The sequence below is a fragment of the Arctopsyche grandis genome, chromosome 4 (assembly GCF_051622035.1).
Source record: "Arctopsyche grandis isolate Sample6627 chromosome 4, ASM5162203v2, whole genome shotgun sequence".
NCBI lineage: Eukaryota > Metazoa > Arthropoda > Insecta > Trichoptera > Hydropsychidae > Arctopsyche > Arctopsyche grandis.
Genome location: NC_135358.1, coordinates 15,480,458 through 15,502,089, shown reverse-complemented (window position 1 = coordinate 15,502,089; position 21,632 = coordinate 15,480,458). Strand labels below are relative to the sequence as shown.

The 21,632-nt window shown below is 33.1% G+C and overlaps 1 protein-coding gene across 1 annotated transcript; it reads left to right on the top strand.

Annotated features, from left to right (window-relative positions):
• Nucleotides 1–5,501: 5,501 nt before the first annotated feature.
• Nucleotides 5,502–21,227, top strand: LOC143910382 (neuroendocrine convertase 1-like). The gene is made up of 14 exons (XM_077428826.1): nt 5,502–5,830; nt 5,919–6,101; nt 6,183–6,329; nt 6,404–6,505; nt 6,592–6,709; nt 7,494–7,612; nt 7,687–7,766; nt 7,856–7,988; nt 14,256–14,356; nt 18,845–18,937; nt 19,014–19,139; nt 19,215–19,381; nt 20,051–20,184; nt 20,337–21,227. The coding sequence occupies exons 1-14, from the start codon at nt 5,639–5,641 to the stop codon at nt 20,718–20,720; spliced, it is 2,079 nt and encodes a 692-aa protein (XP_077284952.1). The 5' UTR covers nt 5,502–5,638; the 3' UTR covers nt 20,721–21,227.
• Nucleotides 21,228–21,632: the final 405 nt, after the last annotated feature.

The window sequence follows — 21,632 nt, the reverse complement described above, 5'->3', positions numbered from 1 at the left end:
GGCTGAAACGTTTGCGAGAGAGTTTCACTTATGAATGAATCGCACGAACTTTTGCTTCAAAGGCGTCGTGGTTGATATTTGATGCAACCGATTTACACTTTATCATTTTTAATGTGCATATTTATTAAGGTCTTGGAAACATAAAGTTAAATGATTATTGATATGATTTTTACACAAATGAATGTCGATGCATTTTAATGCATAATAAAACTGCAATGAACATATTTATCTGAAAATGAAAGCAAAAATTGTATAACTTACAGGAAAATCTTTTAAAAATGCTTTATGGGTTAAAAATAGTTCAATTTTACTTCATTAAATGTGATATATTTGTCTGTGATATTGTTAAGCTTACCGCAGAAGTTCGAGATTTAAATTCTAAACACAATATTTTAATTTTTTTTAAATATAAAACTTCTTTTGAAAGCTTTTTCTTTAAATCTTTAAATCAAGAGTTACCTAACATTTTAGGGGTTGGGAGCTACTTTTCATCAACATTTTTATTGCCATCGACTTTTTTTAGTACATTCAAGAATATTTCAATATTGCGTCAATTTAATGTCATTTTGCGATTCAATCGACTGTAATTCTAAATTTCCCACATCTATTGGAAACATCATTGCGTTGGCTTTTGCTTGAGTTGGTATTTTCATTCATATTTAAAGATTATAATAAGAAACTGCAAATTTTATGAACCTTTTTAAATTAAGTAAATTACTCGTTAAATTGGTTCAATATTTATTGTTTTAGAAGCCATTCCTTGGTCACCTTTTTATCATTTTTATCGATTAGAAATGTTCGTATTTGGGGCAATAACTCTCTAAATCTAACAACATGTCCTATGCTCAACCACCTTACTTCATTGTGAAAAAGCAAATCCTTGAACTTCTTCCACAAGAATTTTAAAATTTGTTTCTCTGAAACGCTTTATATCGAATAGAACCAATTATTTTTTTAATTTATTTTCCAAAATGGACATCAATATTATTTTCAAAATTCACAATCATAATTAAAATTGACTAAATGTTGCTTTGCGATCAATCGGTTGATCTTTAGTTAAGATGGAGATGAAGATGAACGTTGTTTTATTTGTAAACTCAAATTTTTAAGGATAAGTTTGATAGTTGATTTCATACGATTAACCCAAATTTGCAAAACTTTTGTTCGTAAATCAAAATCTGTCAAAGTTATCAAATAAACAGGCATATATTGTCACAAGTACGTAATGATTGTACGTATGTATAATATAAATATGTTATACAATAAACAAAAAAAATAATAGAGTTTTTCAAACAAATATCATTTCACGAGCTTTCGCACAAACGATTTCCAAGAAATTCCACTTAGAGAACAAACGAATAAAAAACGCACAAAGCATAGGAACACAGTCGTTGAACGGGGATTGCAAATCCTTCAGTACTCTACACAAGGGTCATAACAACACATAAATTGGGGTTGTCAGACGAGGGGCAGCACTAACCCCAACCCTTGCCGTCGACAAAAAACCCCCATCACAAATGCATATTAAACATAAATTCGTCCATCGGACGCGATCGATAGCCGGGACGTGGATAGTACGCGCCGGCGGAATACATTCCGTTTCACGGGAAATTCAGAGACTTTGTCCCAGTTTAGAGTTTTCATAAATTTTCCACGGCTGAAAGAAGGGCGTGCGCCTATGCGGGCACCATATGGTACCGCGCGGTCGCTTAGCACGTGCGCGATCCATTTCCCGGTTCCCGCGGGAACGTAAGACACGTGACCCGGTCTCGGGCACCGGGAGCGCAGCTTCATACCAACGCTATTTCGGGAAACGGCTTTTCCGTCTCTCTTGCCCCATGTGTGAAACGTATAGTCTCGTCTCTCTCTAGACTAGCGTGCACTTGTTCAACACGTGCGGCCACAGCTGGGGTGACGATTTCGCATACATGGAGACTTTCAGTACAGGATGTTTCGGATTTTAAATCGTTTTCCATGTTGCGTTCAAAAAATGCATGAATTAGCGCTAATAGTCGGGTTTGTAATTGCTTGTGAATATGTATGATAATCGATGGTACCGTATTTCCACGATGAAATTTTCTTTTCATTGGTTTATCTTTAAGCCTTAACCGGTCATTTTTTCAATAAATGGCCAATAACTTTTACGAAAATTTGATGATAATAGTGTGCTATATAAATAAATATGAATGGTCAGTAAACCGCTTATTATTTTAAGCATTTTTGACACAGAAAATACCTATAGTCACGCGATCAGTGATCGATAATATCGGTATAGCATTCTGATCATATTTACTGACCAAATCAATTTAAATTTAGATGATTTTTCATTCAAATACAAAATTGGTTACGTATACATATATAATAATAAGAAACCAACAAATTATTTATTACGATTCTACTTTCATATATTATTAAACGAGCTAACCTTGTATATTACATATGTATTTTTCATTTTTTTCACATCTCCTTATTCGTGCCAAACAATCACAATAAAATAGGTTTTGACCTTGGAAAAACTCATTTAGAGTATCAAATTATATTTTCAACTGATTATTTTTAATATTGTATAACCGCAGTATTACATCCTCTCTCTTTTAAAGGTTTTATATTAGTTTCAGTTTGTAATCATCTCATTAACACTTGTCTTACTGTGCTAAAAAATCCACTAGCCACTATGCTGAACCTCAAACGTCCAGCTTAAAATTTATGTTTTAAGCTAAAATTATGCAAAAATCTGCGAGGTTAATTATTTTAATTAACTATAAAATCATTTAATCATGTACTAAGCGTTGAATAATAAAAAACAAGAGCAGGAAATAACGATTGAAGGAAAGCCGTCCCTCTCACACTGACCGTTGAGCGCGGCGTACTGAATTCCCCCTCTCTCTCTCACACCTGTAAGATATGTAAGTTTACAAGAGGCTTCCCGTGAAAATGATTATTTCTGTTGATATTGATCAATGTTTGTAAAAACTCATTCCGTCATGATATAATTCGACTCATAGAGGTTTTTATGAGGAATACTTAAGATATGAAGACCCTGTAAATAAAAAGTATATAAACTACATCACCATAAAAAGAAAATTTGAAAATGTTTTGAGTTTCACATTCGATGAAGGTAAAACTTTTACTATGTAGTTTCTCGGCTGAAATTTTTTACAGTTGATATATTTTTACAGTACTATTTTCATCTCATACATGTACGTCACAGGATGAACCTGAAGTGGAATGTAGATATTTTGTGTGGAGCGTGTGACGACGTGCCATCATAGAGATGAAAATAGATGTAGTCGAGGGGGGGCAGTACGGGGGCGAGCGCCCCGGGGCGGCATTCACCTGCCGACAAGTTGTGTTATCCTGGTGACGGGCGTCGTTGTTGCTGCATCGTGGGCGGCCCCGACGCCTGCGACGCCGCCCTACGGGGCTCCGGGGGGGCGGCGCGACGCCCCTGGCGCCGCCCCGACGAGGCGCCCCAAAGCGCCCCTGACCAAAAAGCGGACACTCCTCCTACACTCCGGACACCCACAACAATGCACTCACTTCCACCCCATCCCATTCACTACAAACCCATTCACCCTCGAGACTTATTCCATGACAATTTTCCATAACCGATCATTCAATCGGGCGGAAAAAAAATTGAAAACTTTTCCTCTCATGCGACAACACACTTGTATAACAATACAATATATACAATTAAATTTTCATACGTCTACGACAAGCAAATATTCAGTACAGAGTTTTAAATATGGCAATAAATTTAAGGTGGGGGGGTTAAAAAATATTCATAATTTGCTAAGTTCCTTTCAATTTTTACTTTATCTATGTACGTAGTAACAATAAATGAAGTTTTGTGATCATGCGAAAATTCGAACTCGAGATTTTGACTGATTCGAACTCAGAATCGATTACTGATCACGTTTTTATGATCTAGAAAAAATGTGTGTGTGTCTGTGTATTTTGGGGATTTTTTGAACACCGTTAGTCCTATCGAACTGAAACTTAGTATCGGTTACTTAAAATTCTTATTGACACGACGTAATTTTTTTTCAAATTTTTAAGTTGACTGGAAATGGTACCTCCCCTTATAGGTGTCCTCTTTTTTTTTAAGTTTTTGAATTCAATTTTCTCCCAAACTACATACTAACTGAATCGGACTGAATTTTTTTACATGTACTAGAAATAATAATTTTTATAATTTTATATTTTTTAAATATTTTTATCTGAACCGGAAGTAGTACTTTTACTCTAGAGAATCGAGGTTTTTTATGTTTTTCTCAAAAGCCTTCTGATTTATTTTCTATTGCTTTGTATTTTGCAATTTTTTTTTCTATTGCTTTGACATACATACATACATACATATATATGAACACTAAAGCGCATTGATTTTAAATTAAAATACATACATATGTACATAGCTCGTACATATTATATTAACCAGCAACATACATATGTAGCTCAAAGGGTTAGCATATGGCTAACCGCTGAAGGGTCACGAGATTGATATCTAATCCAGTGTTGCTGGCCAGACCTTGAATATGTACATGTGACTCCAAGTCAATCATATTCTATCAGAGTTTGCCAATTTATCTGATTTCTATAAAATTGGCCACATACCTTCATTTTTCATCATTATTTGAATTTAATTTCAAAAATTAATAATAATTTAAATATATACATATATATGGTAAGTATGTAAAGTTGGCCATAGGTGTTGCCTTGGGGCAATCCCGTAGTGGACACCATGGTGAAAATAAATTGAAATATTATATATAGGTACATATGCACATATGTATATTCCCAAAAAAATGTAATATTTTGAAAGGCTATAGAAAATAAAAATCGGTATGAAACTATTAATAACCATTACGAAAAAATAGAAAAATCAACCAACCGCATCTGTATACAAAAATACATATAAACATAAACTTCTTGTTTTTATTTTATTTCTATAATATTACAAATTTTTGAGATAAACTATTTCGCGTTGAATACATTTTTTACAAACATATGTATTATTATGTCATCTATCAATTTTTATGCTATGTAGCATATGGTTAAGACGTGTTGAATATTGAAATGAAACGGAACATCGTACATATGTACATACATACTTATACATTGCACACATCAATTTTAGTGTACATACATATATACATATATGTATACGTCTTATTCCTTTCAAGAATTGAAGTATATGCAGATGTACATATACATATTTAGAGTGAAAAAGTATTCTTCAATGAGTGAACAGTTAATTCTGTACGTTTATTTATATACTCAATAGGGGGTGCGTCACATATGTATGTCTGCTATACGTAACCTATGTTTGTATGTATATGTATATAGGTATACAAATATAAATCTAATATGTAACAAACAACACTGTATGATCTTCAAATCTATTGAATTTTAAGTCAATCCCGTACGCACTACAGTTTGCCAAATCTATGTAGATTAATGAAAATTCCTTATCTTAACTAGAAACGTTGTTTTGTTTCCGTACGTTACACTACCGGTACTGTTCTAATATCTTAATGGCGACCCAACTTTAACACATAAAAGACCATTACTGTTAATTACATCGTAATGCTCGAGGTAATCCGGTACAACAGGTACAAAATTAGATTAACCCTATAGTATGTATGTATGTATTTACACATCGGATTCACTATTTTTCTTTAAATATGATATTCATGTACGTCTCTATCATGTCAATGTTTTTCAGATAGCCGAATTCCCAGACACTTACGTGTTCATCAATCAAAATCACGATATACAAAGGCGAAATGGACGAAATTGGATTGCGAAAAGTATTACACAAAATCCGAGGGTATTTTAGATTCGTTTCAATTTTCCTTTGAATTCACTAGTGATAAAGGGCCATTCGACAACAGAACGAATTTGTATACATTTTTCAGGTTCAATGGGCAGAACAACTTTTCGCCAAAAAGCGCCAGAAGCGCGATTTCATACATTCAGAACCAGAAATCATTGACACGATACATAAAAAGCTATTTAGATTCAAACGAGAAGACTTGAAAGTTCCCAAACAAAAAAATGAAATGTTCAACGATGAATTATGGAGTCAAGAGTGGTATTTGGTAGTTATTCAAGTTTTATTTTATTTTTAAAAATACGTAATTTTTTTTATTATTCTAATATTAAAAGGCTTTCACTTTCAGCAAGATACGCGTACTAGAAACGATCTGCCTAAATTGGACTTGAACGTATTACCCGTTTACAAAATGGGAATCGCTGGAAAAGGAATAAGAGTTTCAATATTGGACGACGGAATTGAATATTTGCACGAAGACCTAAAAGAAAATTACGTCAGTACCTTTGTTTTCGATCTGTGAAATTTAATTTCAAATATTCTAGCCGCGATATACCTCTATTTTCTTAGGACCCTGAGATAAGTTGGGATTGTAATGAAAAAGACGATGACCCCAAGCCGAGATACAATGCACAACCTAAAAATGCACACGGTACTCGCTGTGCAGGAGAAGTTCGTTAATTTTCATTATATGCATTCAAGTATGTATGTATATGTATATTGTATATACATATTTCATTAAAACTTTTATTTTGCAGGTCGCAATGATGGCCAATAATGGAAAATGTGGGGTGGGCATAGCTTATAAAGCCAAAATAGGTGGTATTAAATTATTAGACGGCACCGTTAACGACAAAGTTGAAGGAACAGCCCTTGGTAAATCTTATTTTTATTTATATAGTTCATTCAACCTTTGAAAATCGATGTTCTATATACATACATATGTTAGTCTGTAAGATGTGTAAACATCGTACGCTTATACTCGCACTAATTAAGTAATTGGGAAAGTGATGATGGAAAAAAATCGATATGTAAAACTATTTATATGTACAAACAACATTTCTAAGCAAAGTAGTTGCATTGCTTTTCAATTAATTTGTAAAAAGTCATCTGGAATTTGCTAGAACTCTTTGGAATCCTTCCTATCAAGTATATGTACATACATTCATGATGAAACGCATAAAAAAAATATTCCATTCCACATTTATTCAAAATGATAATTTTGTTTCCTTACAATCTAGAGGAAATTTATCCTGTTTTTTGTTTAACCTTTTGATATACAGTCCATATTTATTAAGCTAGAACTTATTCCAATATCCAAACAGATCCTTCCGCAATCCTTCATTACTTCACATTAATCCCTGTTCTACCAACTATTCGTGTAATTCCTTTTTAAATATGTACATACATATATCGATTTTTTTCATTGTTTAAATATTTTATTTTATTTTTGTTATTTATTTTTAGAAACTTTTTTTGGTATCAAAGTACATAATGTACGTTTTAATGCTGTTTGTTTGTTTTAAAAAAATAAAGAATGGCTTAAATTCCAGGTTGTTTTGAACCTAACCTTAATAAGATAATAATCGATATTCAATCAGAACCACAGTTTACGATATTTCTTTCTTTTAAAATATTTATTAACACAACATTGTTTTAGGATATGCTTACGACAAAGTAGATATATACAGTGCCTCCTGGGGACCAAACGATGATGGGCAAACAGTCGAAGGACCGGGTAGATTAGCTCAAGAAGCTTTGGAACGTGGAATTACAAAGGTTTATTGCAATAATATATGAATCGCAACATGCAAAAGTTTTTTTTTAAGTACTATTTTTATTTTAAAATAAAGGGCCGTAATGGAAAAGGAACCATATTTGTATGGGCTAACGGAAACGGTGGAAGTCGAGGCGACAACTGCAACTGTGACGGGTATATATTAATAGAACAATTACAATTTAATTGCAATTATACAATAGAACAATTACAATTCATCTGATTATTATTAATATATTTTTCAGATATATCGGCAGCATATATACAGTGGCTATCGGTAGCGCATCTCAAAAAGGTGCTTTTCCGTGGTACGGGGAGCCTTGCGCCGCCACATTGGCCGTTACGTACTCTTCCGGAGCATACGAGGACCAAATGATCGTAAGACTGTTTAATCCACTGCAAAATATTCCATCCCATGAATGAATTAACGTTCGGCAGTGGGTTAGTGTGATGAAAAAAAGTGGAACGTACGAGTGTCGTTAAAAATCCTATGCAAATGTAACGAAGCCGTCTCGGAAACGAATCGGTGAACGTAAAATGGAACGAGTGTCGTTATTTCACCGTTATGGCAGCGAATTTCAGCTTTCCATATATTATTTACATTAACAGCTACTGCATCTTCTGTACCTTTATACACAAAAGTGAAATTTCAGCGTACAAGTGTTTGCTCTTTTCGGGCTTCTGAGTCTACTCTAGGGAATGTAAACCAGAATGAAGACCAAAGGAGCATTGGAAATGAAAGAAAGCTCATCATACCGCCATAAAACTACATTTCGATGGTTTTTTTTAACGAAAATTATGTATAATATTAATCGAATCGACTGACATTATGGGAGATATTTAAAACAAGATGTATACATATATGTATATATTTCCATGAACACCTACATATACATATGTATGTATTTACATTAGGGCACATTGAAAACGCCGAATTTTGGAATTTGGAAACAGCTTAAATTGGAAAGAACGTTATGTATCATGTCGTGTCTGTAAAAAATAATATGAAAATTCTAAAAAAATATTTGCGCTTCCGCTAGTCCTGTTTCAGTTGTTTTTCATACTGTAACGTGGGAACATGAGAGAGGATATCCACTGTGCATTCGTGGGTGAACAATAGATACCCCGGATTAGGCTAATGGGACTCAGTAAATGCCCGAACAAAGGATACGCTGCAGTTCTCACAGACTTGGGCGAGTGCTTTTGTAAACAATAGACCGTTAAATGCTTAGATAATAAACATATTAATGGATCGGGGAAGTTATGCTTTGCACACGGTAGATTAGATTATTTTGGAATGAGCGGTGGTTCCGTGTTGATCTCTGGGATCGTTGAATAAATGCTGTGAAGCGACTTTAGCCTTTCATTTGGATCCTGAACCCACCCCTATGCAACAATACCTTAGCAATGTGAAGCCACGTCCTATGTAAGGTTTTTTATGTAAAATTATTCCGTTTATATTAGGTGAATAAAAAAAATAAACTACCGAAACGTAGCTTAAATTAAAAAAAACCTTAAAAATCAATAAAGATCACGTTTTTTACAAATTTCAATGAGCTGGTTGGTGGCAGTGCAATTTTTTTTTTTAGGATTATCATATTATTTTTTACAGATTTACTATGATACAGAATGACTTTTCTAACTTCAGCTATTTTCAAATTCCAAAATTCACTGTTGTACATACATATTATATCGTGTGCTATCGTTGTGTCTGGACGTGTTAAATCGTTCGCATTCTACCATGGAGGATATTGTTACTATAAGCCAGAGAATACTCGCGGACCTTTCAAAAAAAGGATCTGGTGCCAATGTCCTTACCAAGGACAGGGTGCGATACATCAGCGACGAAATTAAAAATATAGTATCCATCGCACGCGTCGCTTTTAATAACCTGGCCTCGCTAAAAATCGCTGTGGAGTCCCTCCAGACTATCCACACTGATGTCGGTGAAATAAAGAGGATGATGTGTCGTCCCTTTCCAGCAGCTCTGGCTCCAGCTGTTTTTGTTGAACCTACAACTCTGCAATCGGGCGAGGTAACATTACGAGAACTCTCCACACTGTCAACTGAATGTAACAATACTACAGTACATAAACAAACACCTGTCAGATGCCCGTATGACGTTATAGCGGCATCCTCTACCGTTTCACCTCCGCCTTATTCAGCTTCAACTTCACTCGCGTCTGCTTTAGCTTCAGCATCTACTCCTGGGTGTGCTACTGTTTCTGCTTCTACTGTTTCTGTTTCTGCTTCTCCTCCTTCTCCTATAAAACCTGCGAAATCTTACAGTCAGGTCGCAGCGCTATCTTCTACTGCTTCACCTCTGCCATCTTCATCTTCAGCTACACTTACATCAGCTTCTGCTTCAACATCTGATTATGTTCCTGTCTCTTGTGCTCCTGCTTCTGCTTCTACTGTAGATCCTTCAAATTCGTTCAGTCAGGTCGCTGGGACTTCTTCTGGGAGACTGCCATACACTCGTGGATCTGGAGCACCTGATAAAACTTTACAGGTGGCCACTATTCCGAAATTGAAGAATGTACACGTTTTTAATTTGGCAAATAACTGCACTTGTGATACTGTGAAACAGTTCATATTAAATAAAATTAAAAATAAAAGAATCAACGTTTCTCAGGTTGCTAAAACTGACATGTGCTCGTCATTTAAAATTAGTGTAGATACTGAAACTTTTAATATAATTATCAATCCTGAATTTTGGCCTATGGGTACTGGCATAAGAGAATGGTTATTTCTCAAAAAAATCTCTTCGAAACCGATTGCCCAAACCCGTGACCCGTAACATTAAACTTTATTATCAAAATGTGCGGGGTTTAAATACAAAACTCAAGGAATTCTACAACAACGCCGCTTCTAGATCTATTGACGTCCTTGCTATTACTGAAACATGGCTAAACTCATCTGTACATGATGCCGAAGTACTTGACAGCAGTTTCAATATATATCGCCATGATAGATCTGCCAGAGGTGGTGGTGTTCTTCTAGCAGTTAAAAATACAAATATTATTTCGGTTGAAAGACTTAGTCATCTTGAGGACATTCATGAATGTGTATGGCTAAAACTAAGATTTGTTAACATTCCTTTTTTTATATACATATGTACTATTTATTTTCCACCAAGATCTCCACCAAATATTTATAAGCGATTTTTTGATTTAATTATATCTAATTATTCACATTTAAGTAATGGTCGCATTTTTATATCTGGAGATTTTAATCTGAATTCTTCTAACTGTTTTCCTGATGACCTTAATTTTTTTATATCTTTATTCAACTTAAAACAAATTAATACTATTCGAAACTATTTTAATAATTCCATGTTGGATTTTCTACTAACAAATTTAGATTGTCAGAATATTATTATTTCAAATTCAGTTGATTCCTTGGTTCCTGAAGACAGCTATCATCCTGCTCTTGATATTCATTTAAAATTAACTATAACTTATTCCTCACTTCGTTTAATAAATAACTGTCTTAATACCTCTGTCCTAAATGGATGGTTATTTACAAATGTTGATTTCAAATATTTAAATGATATTCTTTGTAATTGTCAATGGGAGCGAGTTTATGAGTGCAAAGATGTTAATTTGGCCCTCTCTAATTTCTATGACATTATATATTCTATTTTTAATGATTGTTTTCGGTTGAAAGGATTAGTGACGAGTAAAAGGATTTATCCGCCTTGGTTTACTAAAGAAATTATTAATCTCTTAAAAAGTAAATATCAAACACATAAACTCTGGAAGAAATCGAGCAATCCTCTTATCTTAAATAATTTCCGTATTTTACGTACGGAAATTAAGAAATTAATTAATAATGCATATAATGTTTATGTAGCTGATTGTGAAAGTTCCATAGTTAAAAACCCTAAGAAATTCTGGAACTTCATCAATTCTAAACGTGTAAATCGTGTAAAGTCGACCATTATGTACAATGATTCTGGATTGTTAGAGGGTGATCAAAACATTGCTAATGGATTTGCCGACTTTTTTAAATCAGTTTTCAATAATCCTACTGATTCCATGGAACCTACCAATGACTCGGAATTTACTTTCCCCACTTTAGCGATTAATCATCTTGACTCTTCCGATCTGAAATATGGCTTTCTAAAGTTAAAAAATATTTATTCTTCCGGTCCTGACTCCATCCCTAATTACATCCTAAAAGGATGTGAGGTTAGTCTCTTAGAACCTTTAAAATTCATTTTTAATTTAATTCTAAGGAACTCTTCATTCCCCAATTTATGGAAATGCTCTAAAGTAACTCCTATTCATAAGAAGGACGATAAATCTTGTGTAAGGAACTACAGACCAATAACTATCTTGTCAGCGCCAGCCAAAATGTTTGAGGTAATATTACACAGATACATTTTTAATCACTTTCAAAGTATGCTCATTGATCAGCAGCATGGCTTTCGACCGGCCAGATCAGCTATTACAAACTTGTTATGTTTCTCTAATGACATAACCAGCACTTTGGATTGTAATAATCAAATGGATGTAATATATACTGATTTTGAGAAGGCGTTTGATAAAGTTGATCATAAAATTTTGGTTAGTAAATTAAGTTTTATTGGATTTACTTATAATCTTGTTGGTCTTTTTATTTCTTATTTACAGGATCGACGTCAATTCGTTAAGTTTGGGAGTTGCTTTTCTTATGAGTATGTTGCCACTTCTGGGATTCCCCAAGGATCAAATCTTGGCCCTTTATTATTCCTAATATTTATCAACGATATTCAATCTTCTATTCACCATTCTAAATTTTTATTATATGCGGATGACTTAAAAATCTATAAGAGAATAATTGATTTACCTGACGCTCTTTATTTGCAAGAGGATTTGAATTCTATTTATGAATGGGCTAATGTTAATAAACTTCCCTTCAATATCCTAAAGTGTCGGGTCATTTCCTACTCTCGTTCTCGTTCTCCTATTAAATATCCGTATAAATTTCATGATTCTCTTCTTCAGAGAGAATTATTTATATCTGATCTGGGAATAGTCTTCGAAAATAGTTGGAGTTTCAACATTCACATTGAGAATATCTGTGATAGGGCAACAAAAATCCTTGGATTCGTAATCCGTAATTCGTCTGAACTAGGGCTCACTGCCATTCGTCTCTTATATTGTACATTAGTTCGCAGTGTGCTCGAGTTTGGCTCCATTATATGGTCTCCCTATCAACTTCGTTACTCTCTAATGTTGGAACGAGTCCAAAGGAAATTCCTTAGATTTTTATATCTGAAGACATTTGGATTTTATCCATATCTGTTCCCTAGTGCCTTTGTCTTGGGATCTTTGGGTTTCAACTCCCTGGCAAAGAGAAGAGATTTATTTCTTGGGAAACATTTCGTAAAATTACTTAGAGGAGAGATTCACAATCCCACTATCCTGGAGAAACTAAAATTCTGGGCCCCGGAAAATCGTAGAGTTTTAAGAAAACATGATATATTTTTACCAATTAGGGCTAAATCAAACGTGCTCATGAACTCCCCCCTCTCGAGAGCTGTTCGACTCCTTAACTTACTGGCACAATACTTGGACCTATTCGATGCCAGTTATGTTGAGTTGGTGGAACACATCCTAAATAGCACGATATAAATTTTTCAATCTTATTTCTTTGTTTTTATTTTGTGTACATATTTTTTACTTGATTTTTATTATTTTTTTATGATGTTTTTTTTTTATTTATGATTTTTATTATTTTCTTATGTTTTTTTTTTTTATTTATGATTTTTATTATTTTTTTTATGATGTTTTTTTTGTAATTTTTATGATTTTTATTATTTGTATTAAAATCACATTGACGCTTTGGGGCAACCTGTCAAGTCTCTGTGGTATTGATTTTTTAAAATAAAATAAAATAAATAAAAATATGTATGTACATATATACATATGTACGTCTTGTCTCTAACATTTAACTAATCCCCGTAGCATAATTGAAAATGATCAACATAAATTCAATCTTTAAAAATATACTCTTTCTTTATAGTAATAATAATATGTAATTGTATAGTACATATACATAATATGTATATCTTGGCCATTTTATTTAATAATTAATTTTACTACAGAAATATTATTTTTTGCATTAACCTTGTGTTTCTACGATCCCCTTCATAGAGCCTCGAGGGAATCACGTGCCACCGCCTCAGAACTCATTTTTTACACGTGTATATGTTACACAAGAATTCTAACGCGTGTTCAACGATGTGTAAATTTTTTTATTCAAACCTACACTGTCGCTCGTGCAAAAAATGAGCCGAGCAAGTTGCGAAAAAATATCAACTAAATTAAAATCACTCTTGATGAAACGACTTGCGTTTTCAACGGAGCGATAAATTACCATGCCATACATACATAGATTATGACCGAGGGGCGTAATCTATGGTGTCGCGTTCGACCTTTGAAAAGCCTCATTTCAATTAGCGGTCGGTTTTCATCCTCGATGATTAACGACCCGAAGGTTGGTACATTGAATTTTCCAGTGAAACTTTCGCCCCCGCCAAGTTTATATCCATCTGGGATGCGAGTAGATGCGACCCGAGCGCGCCCACTTCCGGTGTTAGCCTATTGAACGCGCGGGTCGCGTTCTTCGCTTCCGGTTGAAATTTTGCAATTTCAGGCTACGACCGACCTGAATAATGAATGCACCATAAAGCACACGGGAACGTCGGCTTCAGCACCACTAGCCGCTGGAATCATTGCGTTGGCGCTAGAGGCAAAGTAAGTTGCTCTACCTACACTATTGAAAACACATTTACAATTCAAAATTATTACCATTTATTTATTAAAAAACAGAAACATACAGTTTTACGATATTTTTTCGAAACATTCACACAAAAAAGGTTTCTACATATTTATTTATTTATCCATTATATATAAACCCCGACCAAAGGTACCACTACAAGTTGCACAAGGCAACACCTATTTATTTATTTATTTATATATATTTTAGCTATCAAGCTAATTTAAAAATACATCTTAATTATTATACTTAACTCTAAAATTTATAATTAACATATAAATATGATAACATATAATATATAAGTACATATAAATGTACTGTCCCTCACAGAGGTGTCTCTTCGCACCTCGCAGGAATGCATCCATGTTCTTAGCAGACCTGATGCACTCAGGGAGGGCATTAAACATGAGCACACCCCTGTGAAAAACACCCCCAGCCGTCTTATTCTTTCTTACTCTACTTACAACTAGTTTGTCCTTATTTCTAGTATAAAAATGTTTATCTCTATTCCTTATTATATAATCATCAAAATACTTAGGTAATAACTTATGATCTAACTTATAAACAAAAGACAATGTACTAATATTTAGACTAATTCTAATACTCATCCATCCTAATTCATCTAACATACTTCCAATACTCTACTCATATTCAAATCTACTCATATTCAAAATACCTCTCATAGCTTTATTCTGTATTTTTTGCATTTTTTCTAAATCTTGGCCACTAAACAAATTAAGCACAGTGGCACAATAAACCGCATGTGGCAAGACAATTGAATTAAACACTAAAACTTTACTTTTTTTTACTTAAAATATTTCTTAATCTACATAGCATACCAACTTTTCTAGCCATTTTTTATATTATATAGTCAGCGTGCATTTTAAAATTTAGTCCTGAGTCTATGTATGTATACTATAAGTATTTTATATTTTCAACTTTTTCAATTAACTTATCATCAATTCTTATTTCATTCAATATATTTTTATTTTTACCATTCAACCTCATCATTTTTGTTTTATTCACATTCAGCTTTAATTTATTTTCACACAACCAGTCATTCACATAATTTAATTCTATATTTAAAATCTCAGACATTACGTCAACATTCTTTCCAATTATATATATCAATGTATCATCTGCAAACAGATGTATTTTACACTTATTAATTTCTTCTTAACCTATGATCAAACTTTTGTACACAAGTACCAAATACCATCATTACACACAATTATTATACATACACAAAACCTGAATTGACAACCCCTCCCGGAACCCCTGACAATTGACAACCCCTGCAGAAGCTGTCATAGCAGCTCCATCATATGTAGATGTCCCTCTTCCTAATTTATCGAGCCAAACTAAATACATAGCTAATTGCACTACGCCTCAATATTGCTGCTGTTTCACTCAATTCAACCAAGAAGGTCGACTATCCCGACATAACATCGTTATCGTCATCTCCCAGTTTTGCAAATATTCCAAATATTCTATCAATGACAGCCAAACAGCACTCTTGTAAAACTTTTTAGATTATTGATGATAATTAACAATTGCGCAACACTAAAGATTTTATTCAATGTATTAAATAAACCTTTCACTATCACTTATTTTTAATTTGTATGTAAGTACGTTTGTTTGTTTGGTTCTTAGATCCGCGACATCATCGAAAAATGAATATTCAAATAAATTTAATAAAATGTTTACTATTAGATTGGCCATTTTTAAGCGGTTTATATTACAAATACCGAGCGAAGCCGGGTAAAAACAATTGTATGTACATGAATTTATAATTATATAGAAGATCTATGTATGTATGTAGTTTCAATACAAGATTCAAAAATAGAGTAAGATAAACATGACTGACATTAGTCAGAACGCACTTCCAATCTTCAGAATGAAAGAGAAAGATATAAAAAGTATATTAGAAAGATAATTATTTACTTACAAATTATTTACTTATTTAAAAAAAGACACTTAAATTCAAAAGTCTTAAAATTTGTTAAGCCAAAACGTCACCAAGTATAATAATTTGTTAAGCCAGGCAATCACTCAGAGAAGCTCAGCTCGTTATCCAACATTGTCCACCACTTGGCACAATCAGCATAATCTCTGAAGTTTGTTAAGTTTCAAAGATTTGTTATTCATTTAAGAAAAATTGTTTTTAAAAGTGGTTGATTTTATCTATCTAGTGACTGCTTAGCTTAATTAAAATTTATTATAATTGCCTATTAAATTATCCTATAACATGTCTTAATACACATTCCTTCGATTTCATATTAATAAAATTTACGATAATTTTATTAATATTTAAGTATCAATTGAATTTCATCAGAATCTCAATCCAAGCCCAAAAAAGTACCACAAATTACAAGCATTGAGTCAAAACAAACCTCGGTCCTTTTCAACAACACCCTTTCATTAATTATCTCTATTGAACAAAATACTTACTAGCCGGGGCAAACGTGTTTAAATTTATCCAAAGTCCCTTGCGAGTATAATCAGTGTCCGTGACCTAAAAAGCCTATATCAACATTTTGTACCTACACCGACTCCATACTCCACCACTTAACAAGTTAATTCAATTAACCGTAACGGACACGTTGAAATTCAATATTAAAACGCGTCTAATAAACATAACAACTCTGAGCCCCCCCTGCCCCCTCCCATTCAAATAATAATCTGATTCAAGTGAGTTTATAATTAAATAATATAAAATGTTCAGTCGTTTCTTTGCTCAGTTGGGGAAAATCTTCGGCAAGGACTCGACGTCTGGCATATTTCATACAAACTTTGCTCAAAACTTATGCGCAAATTAAGCTGGAGCCCAAAGCTTACTCCGCTATATATTTATGTATTTGGATATATATATATATATATATATATATATATATATATATATATATATATATATATATATATATATATGTATATATATATATATATATATATATATATATATACATATATATATACAATATATAGTATATGTATGTACATATGTAGATATGTATACATATATATATACAATATATAGTATATGTATGTACATATGTAGATATGTATGTATATTTGTCAAAATTGAAATCGAATGAAATGAGACAGAGAATATGCAATATAACGCAATATTTTGTTAATGAAATAATACATAAAAGCATTATAACATACACACTTATACTAAAGAAATAGTATAAAAAATGCGGTTTTCGCGTTAACTTCCCTATCAACATTTCATAATTCAAAACCACCCCTTCATGTACGGGATGGGCTTTTATTGTATATACATAAAAGCACTCTGATTTAATATTGTAATGAAAAAATATATTTTTTACGGTAAGAAATCGAACTAAAGCGGACGTTATAAAAGTGAGCATAAAAATTCGTAATTAGTACGTAAATCATTTTTTTAAAAGTACTACATAAAAACACAATGCTTTATAGCACACATACATACATACATACATACTTACATATAATACATATAAAATATATGAGTCATTATATTTGAAAGTGCCATAAGTCCACTTTTCTTCATTTCGAGATATTTAATATTTAAAAATACTTGTGCCTGTATTGACATCAAATGAAAAGCAATGATTACAATTTGTGAATTAAGTCAAACGTTTTTGGAACTGAAAATGGACCAATTTTATTTATAGTGAAAATTATTACATTTGCTTTGTTGTTATGTACATATGTATAGCCAATGTTTTTAATACACACAAAAATAATCACGATTCTCCACCACATCCTGCAAAAATAAAACCAGCGCTACTTTATATAATATAACCTTAATTAACCTACATAACCTTAAATTTCATTGTAAATAAAATTGAATATTCAGTAATCAAATATCAGATATTTGTATTTTCCAAAAGATTATAAAAATTTATAATTTTTTCATTCCCACCAAATATGCAAAAGACCATTTTTAAGCATAACTTCATAGAGCTTCTATTGCCACTCCAAGTGTACGTATACCACCCTATCTGAGCGAGGTGATCTCGCGCCAATTTCAGTCAATTTCAGCTGAAGCGGCATTTTAAGTGTTGGACAAAAAAGGTTGGCCACTTCTGTATCGTCGCCGAGTTGCTAACGGCTGACTAAGTAGTTAATGTCTCTAGGAGGCCTCTTCTGCCCGAAACTTGAGCTTGAAGGGTGGTTGCTAGCTCGTTAAACACGACCACCTTGCGGTGTTTAAAAAGCTCTTAAGCCTTTCCGGTGAGAATTTTCGCCGCTTTCGTAACTTTTTAACGAAGTCGCGAACGCGTGAAAAACTTTAACACGTCGCGCAATTAATGCGAAAAGCTCAATTCCAACTCGGAAAACAACTTGTGTATATTTAAAGGAAGCTTAAACGTACACATTTTAAGTCCGCATTACTAACCATAATCTTCCATATATTTTAGTCAAATGTGTGGCATAATTGAATTAAATATATTTCAATATACTCTGTATCTTTTCAGCCCGAATTTGACATGGAGAGATATACAACATTTAATTGTTTGGACCTCGGAATATGCACCGCTAGCTGACAATTTAGGATGGTTAACAAATGGGTTGGTCAACATTATATTACGTTTAATTTAAGCTATTGATTTTAATTTAATAATTATTGTATTATTTAAATTACAGTGCAGGGTATCGTTTCGATGTAAGGTTTGGGTTTGGATTAATGAATGCCCATTCGTTAGTAGTAGCTGCTCTTAATTGGACGACAGTACCTGAAAAATCCCTCTGTACGGTTCCTTCATATGAAAAGTTGGTTCAAAATATCATATTTTTATGAAAAAATATTTTTGAATTTAATATTAATTAATTTTATGACATTTTCAGCGTAAACGTATCGATTTCGTACAACGAACTGTACACCACAAACTTCTACAGCACCGCTTGTTCAGCAACTACGAATGAAGTCAACTATTTGGAGCACATTGAAGTCAAAGTGAACATCATGTACACCATCAGAGGCGTCCTGGAAGCATATCTGACTTCACCTAAAGGTGATTAATCATTGTTTAGGAACTTCAGATTGAATCTTTAGAGAAATGAAGTTGAGTCAACATCGATCTTTCGGAGACACGGTGAAAAATTTCTCGCGAAAAAAAGTAAAGGGGAAGATAAATGAAAATTTATGTTTGCTGGAGCTTTGCTCCACAAGGAGCTATTGTTCCAAAGCACACGAAGGGTTTCACGAAAAATAAGAGATGTTTTTCTTTAAATGTACTGCGTACTTATTAACAAAAGAGCTTTATCCTGCCTTCTACGTCGCCGTACATTCAAAATAAATGTTACAATTTATAATATTTCTTTTTTCTACCATAAATAATACATACAACACATTGTCATACATTTATAATACATTTTACTCTACATATCTTTAAAATAAAACAAAAATATTTCCTGTATGTTCAAGCTATTTAAAAAAAAGTAATAAATATGTCAAAAAAAGAAGAGAAATTGTGAAAGCAGGTTGCAAATTTCTAAAAAATCACAGTCAGTTCTAAAATTTGATTAATCTATGGAGAAGCCGTCTCAAAATTTTCACACCCATACGATTTCCAATAATCGCATCCCCTACTGACAGAAAAAACTTTTGAAAATTTAATCAAAAGCGCTTTCTTTTATTGAGTGACCCATCAAAAAAATAGTCTTAAATCATCTATTTTCAGGCACTCGAATCCCACTGTTGAGTCCTAGAAAATACGACAAATCTTCAAAGGGATTTTATAACTGGCGTTTCATGTCAGTAGCAACGTGGGGAGAAACGGCCAGAGGTATATGGACATTGGAAATTATCGATTCGGTAAATATTTAACCAATCCATTCATAGAAAAAATATGCTTATTAAATTTAATACGTCCAAAAAATGCGTTAAAAATTCATACCTCGTAAATAACAACCAAGCTATCTTTTTTATTCATTATTAACCCTTTTTATTTCCATTCTTTTGTCGAGGTGGGGCCGGAGACGAACAGGGGCAGGATCGGTCCCCTCACCTTGCTGCTCCACGGCACAAAGGAGAGACCCCATTACGCAAACTGGAGCCCCAGGAAATACAACGACATCGAAAAAATTCCCGACGAAAAGCTCTATCTTGACTACGGCGAGTTTTCCAATGAAATATTCGACGAATTCGACGACAAAGGAATCTCACCGCCCTGGACGAAACCGACGGCTGAAGCTGATAATGGATTGGACGATTTGCCTGATGACTACTGGATGGAAGAAGATTTCGACGAAGACAAGGCCCTGGATAGAGTCCACCATCAGAACTTCGGAAACGACGTCGATTACTCTTCGGACGAAGCTCTTAGAACGTTGTTCGATAACGAAAGATAAAAATTGTAACATATCACGCATGCATTTTAAAATATACCAGTTAATGTAACCATGGTTAAACTAATAATATTAGACCAACTTCAAATGGGAACATTCAAAATCAACCCAACAATTTCTATATTTTTAATATTATACCAAAATTTTAAAAATGTCCTTTTTCAAATTACATATGAATATTCAGATTTTTTTTATTGTTGAGCCAATGAAATCCAATTATTTTTTTAAACCCGCATTTTGATCATTTTATACTATTTTTTTTTACATCTTCGACAACAATCTTTTTTGCGTGCTTTTATTAATAAGTGGCATAATATTATTGGATACTCACTACACTTTTCCAAACCCAATATTTAAATGCCACGTGGGTATCGAAATTTTCATATAAAATTTAAGCATATGTACAAATGTACGTAAATTAGCTAATAGTTAAAATTATATATAAATAAATAAATATGTATGTTATGTTTAAAACAATATAAATGTTGATTCAAACAAAGTATTATATCCGATTACGGGTTTATTATTTCAAATTAAATGGATGATTGCAATCACTTATGCATATTAATCACATTAGGGAAATTAATACACCACTTAATTTTGCTCCATAAAAAAGCTTAGTTTTCCAACGTGGAAATTTCCACGAGTTTTTTTTCGGAAAATTATTCATTCGTCTTCTTTATTATATTAAAAAAAGATAAATTACCTCGGTCTCGAGTTTCATACTTGAATAAGGTGCGACGCGCTTAATTGGTATTGTTTAGTCCTTAAGATTACTGGAATTCCACTTCATTTTTTTCCCTGACTTTTTTTTCATTAAGATGGTCGGATTTCCACAGCTTTGTGACGCCAAAGGTAAACCTACCTTATTGCTTTAATAAAATATTATTTTTGGAGACAAACTTTGGCCGTCGT

Bases quoted from the DNA above. Each gene is read 5' to 3' on its own strand.
- LOC143910382 (XM_077428826.1), top strand. From the start codon at position 5,639: ATGTATGTATGTATTTACACATCGGATTCACTATTTTTCTTTAAATAT. The intron at 7,767-7,855 runs GTATATATTAAT...TATATTTTTCAG, and splicing joins GACAACTGCAACTGTGACGG to ATATATCGGCAGCATATATA. The intron at 14,357-18,844 runs GTAAGTTGCTCT...GTATCTTTTCAG, and splicing joins GCGTTGGCGCTAGAGGCAAA to CCCGAATTTGACATGGAGAG.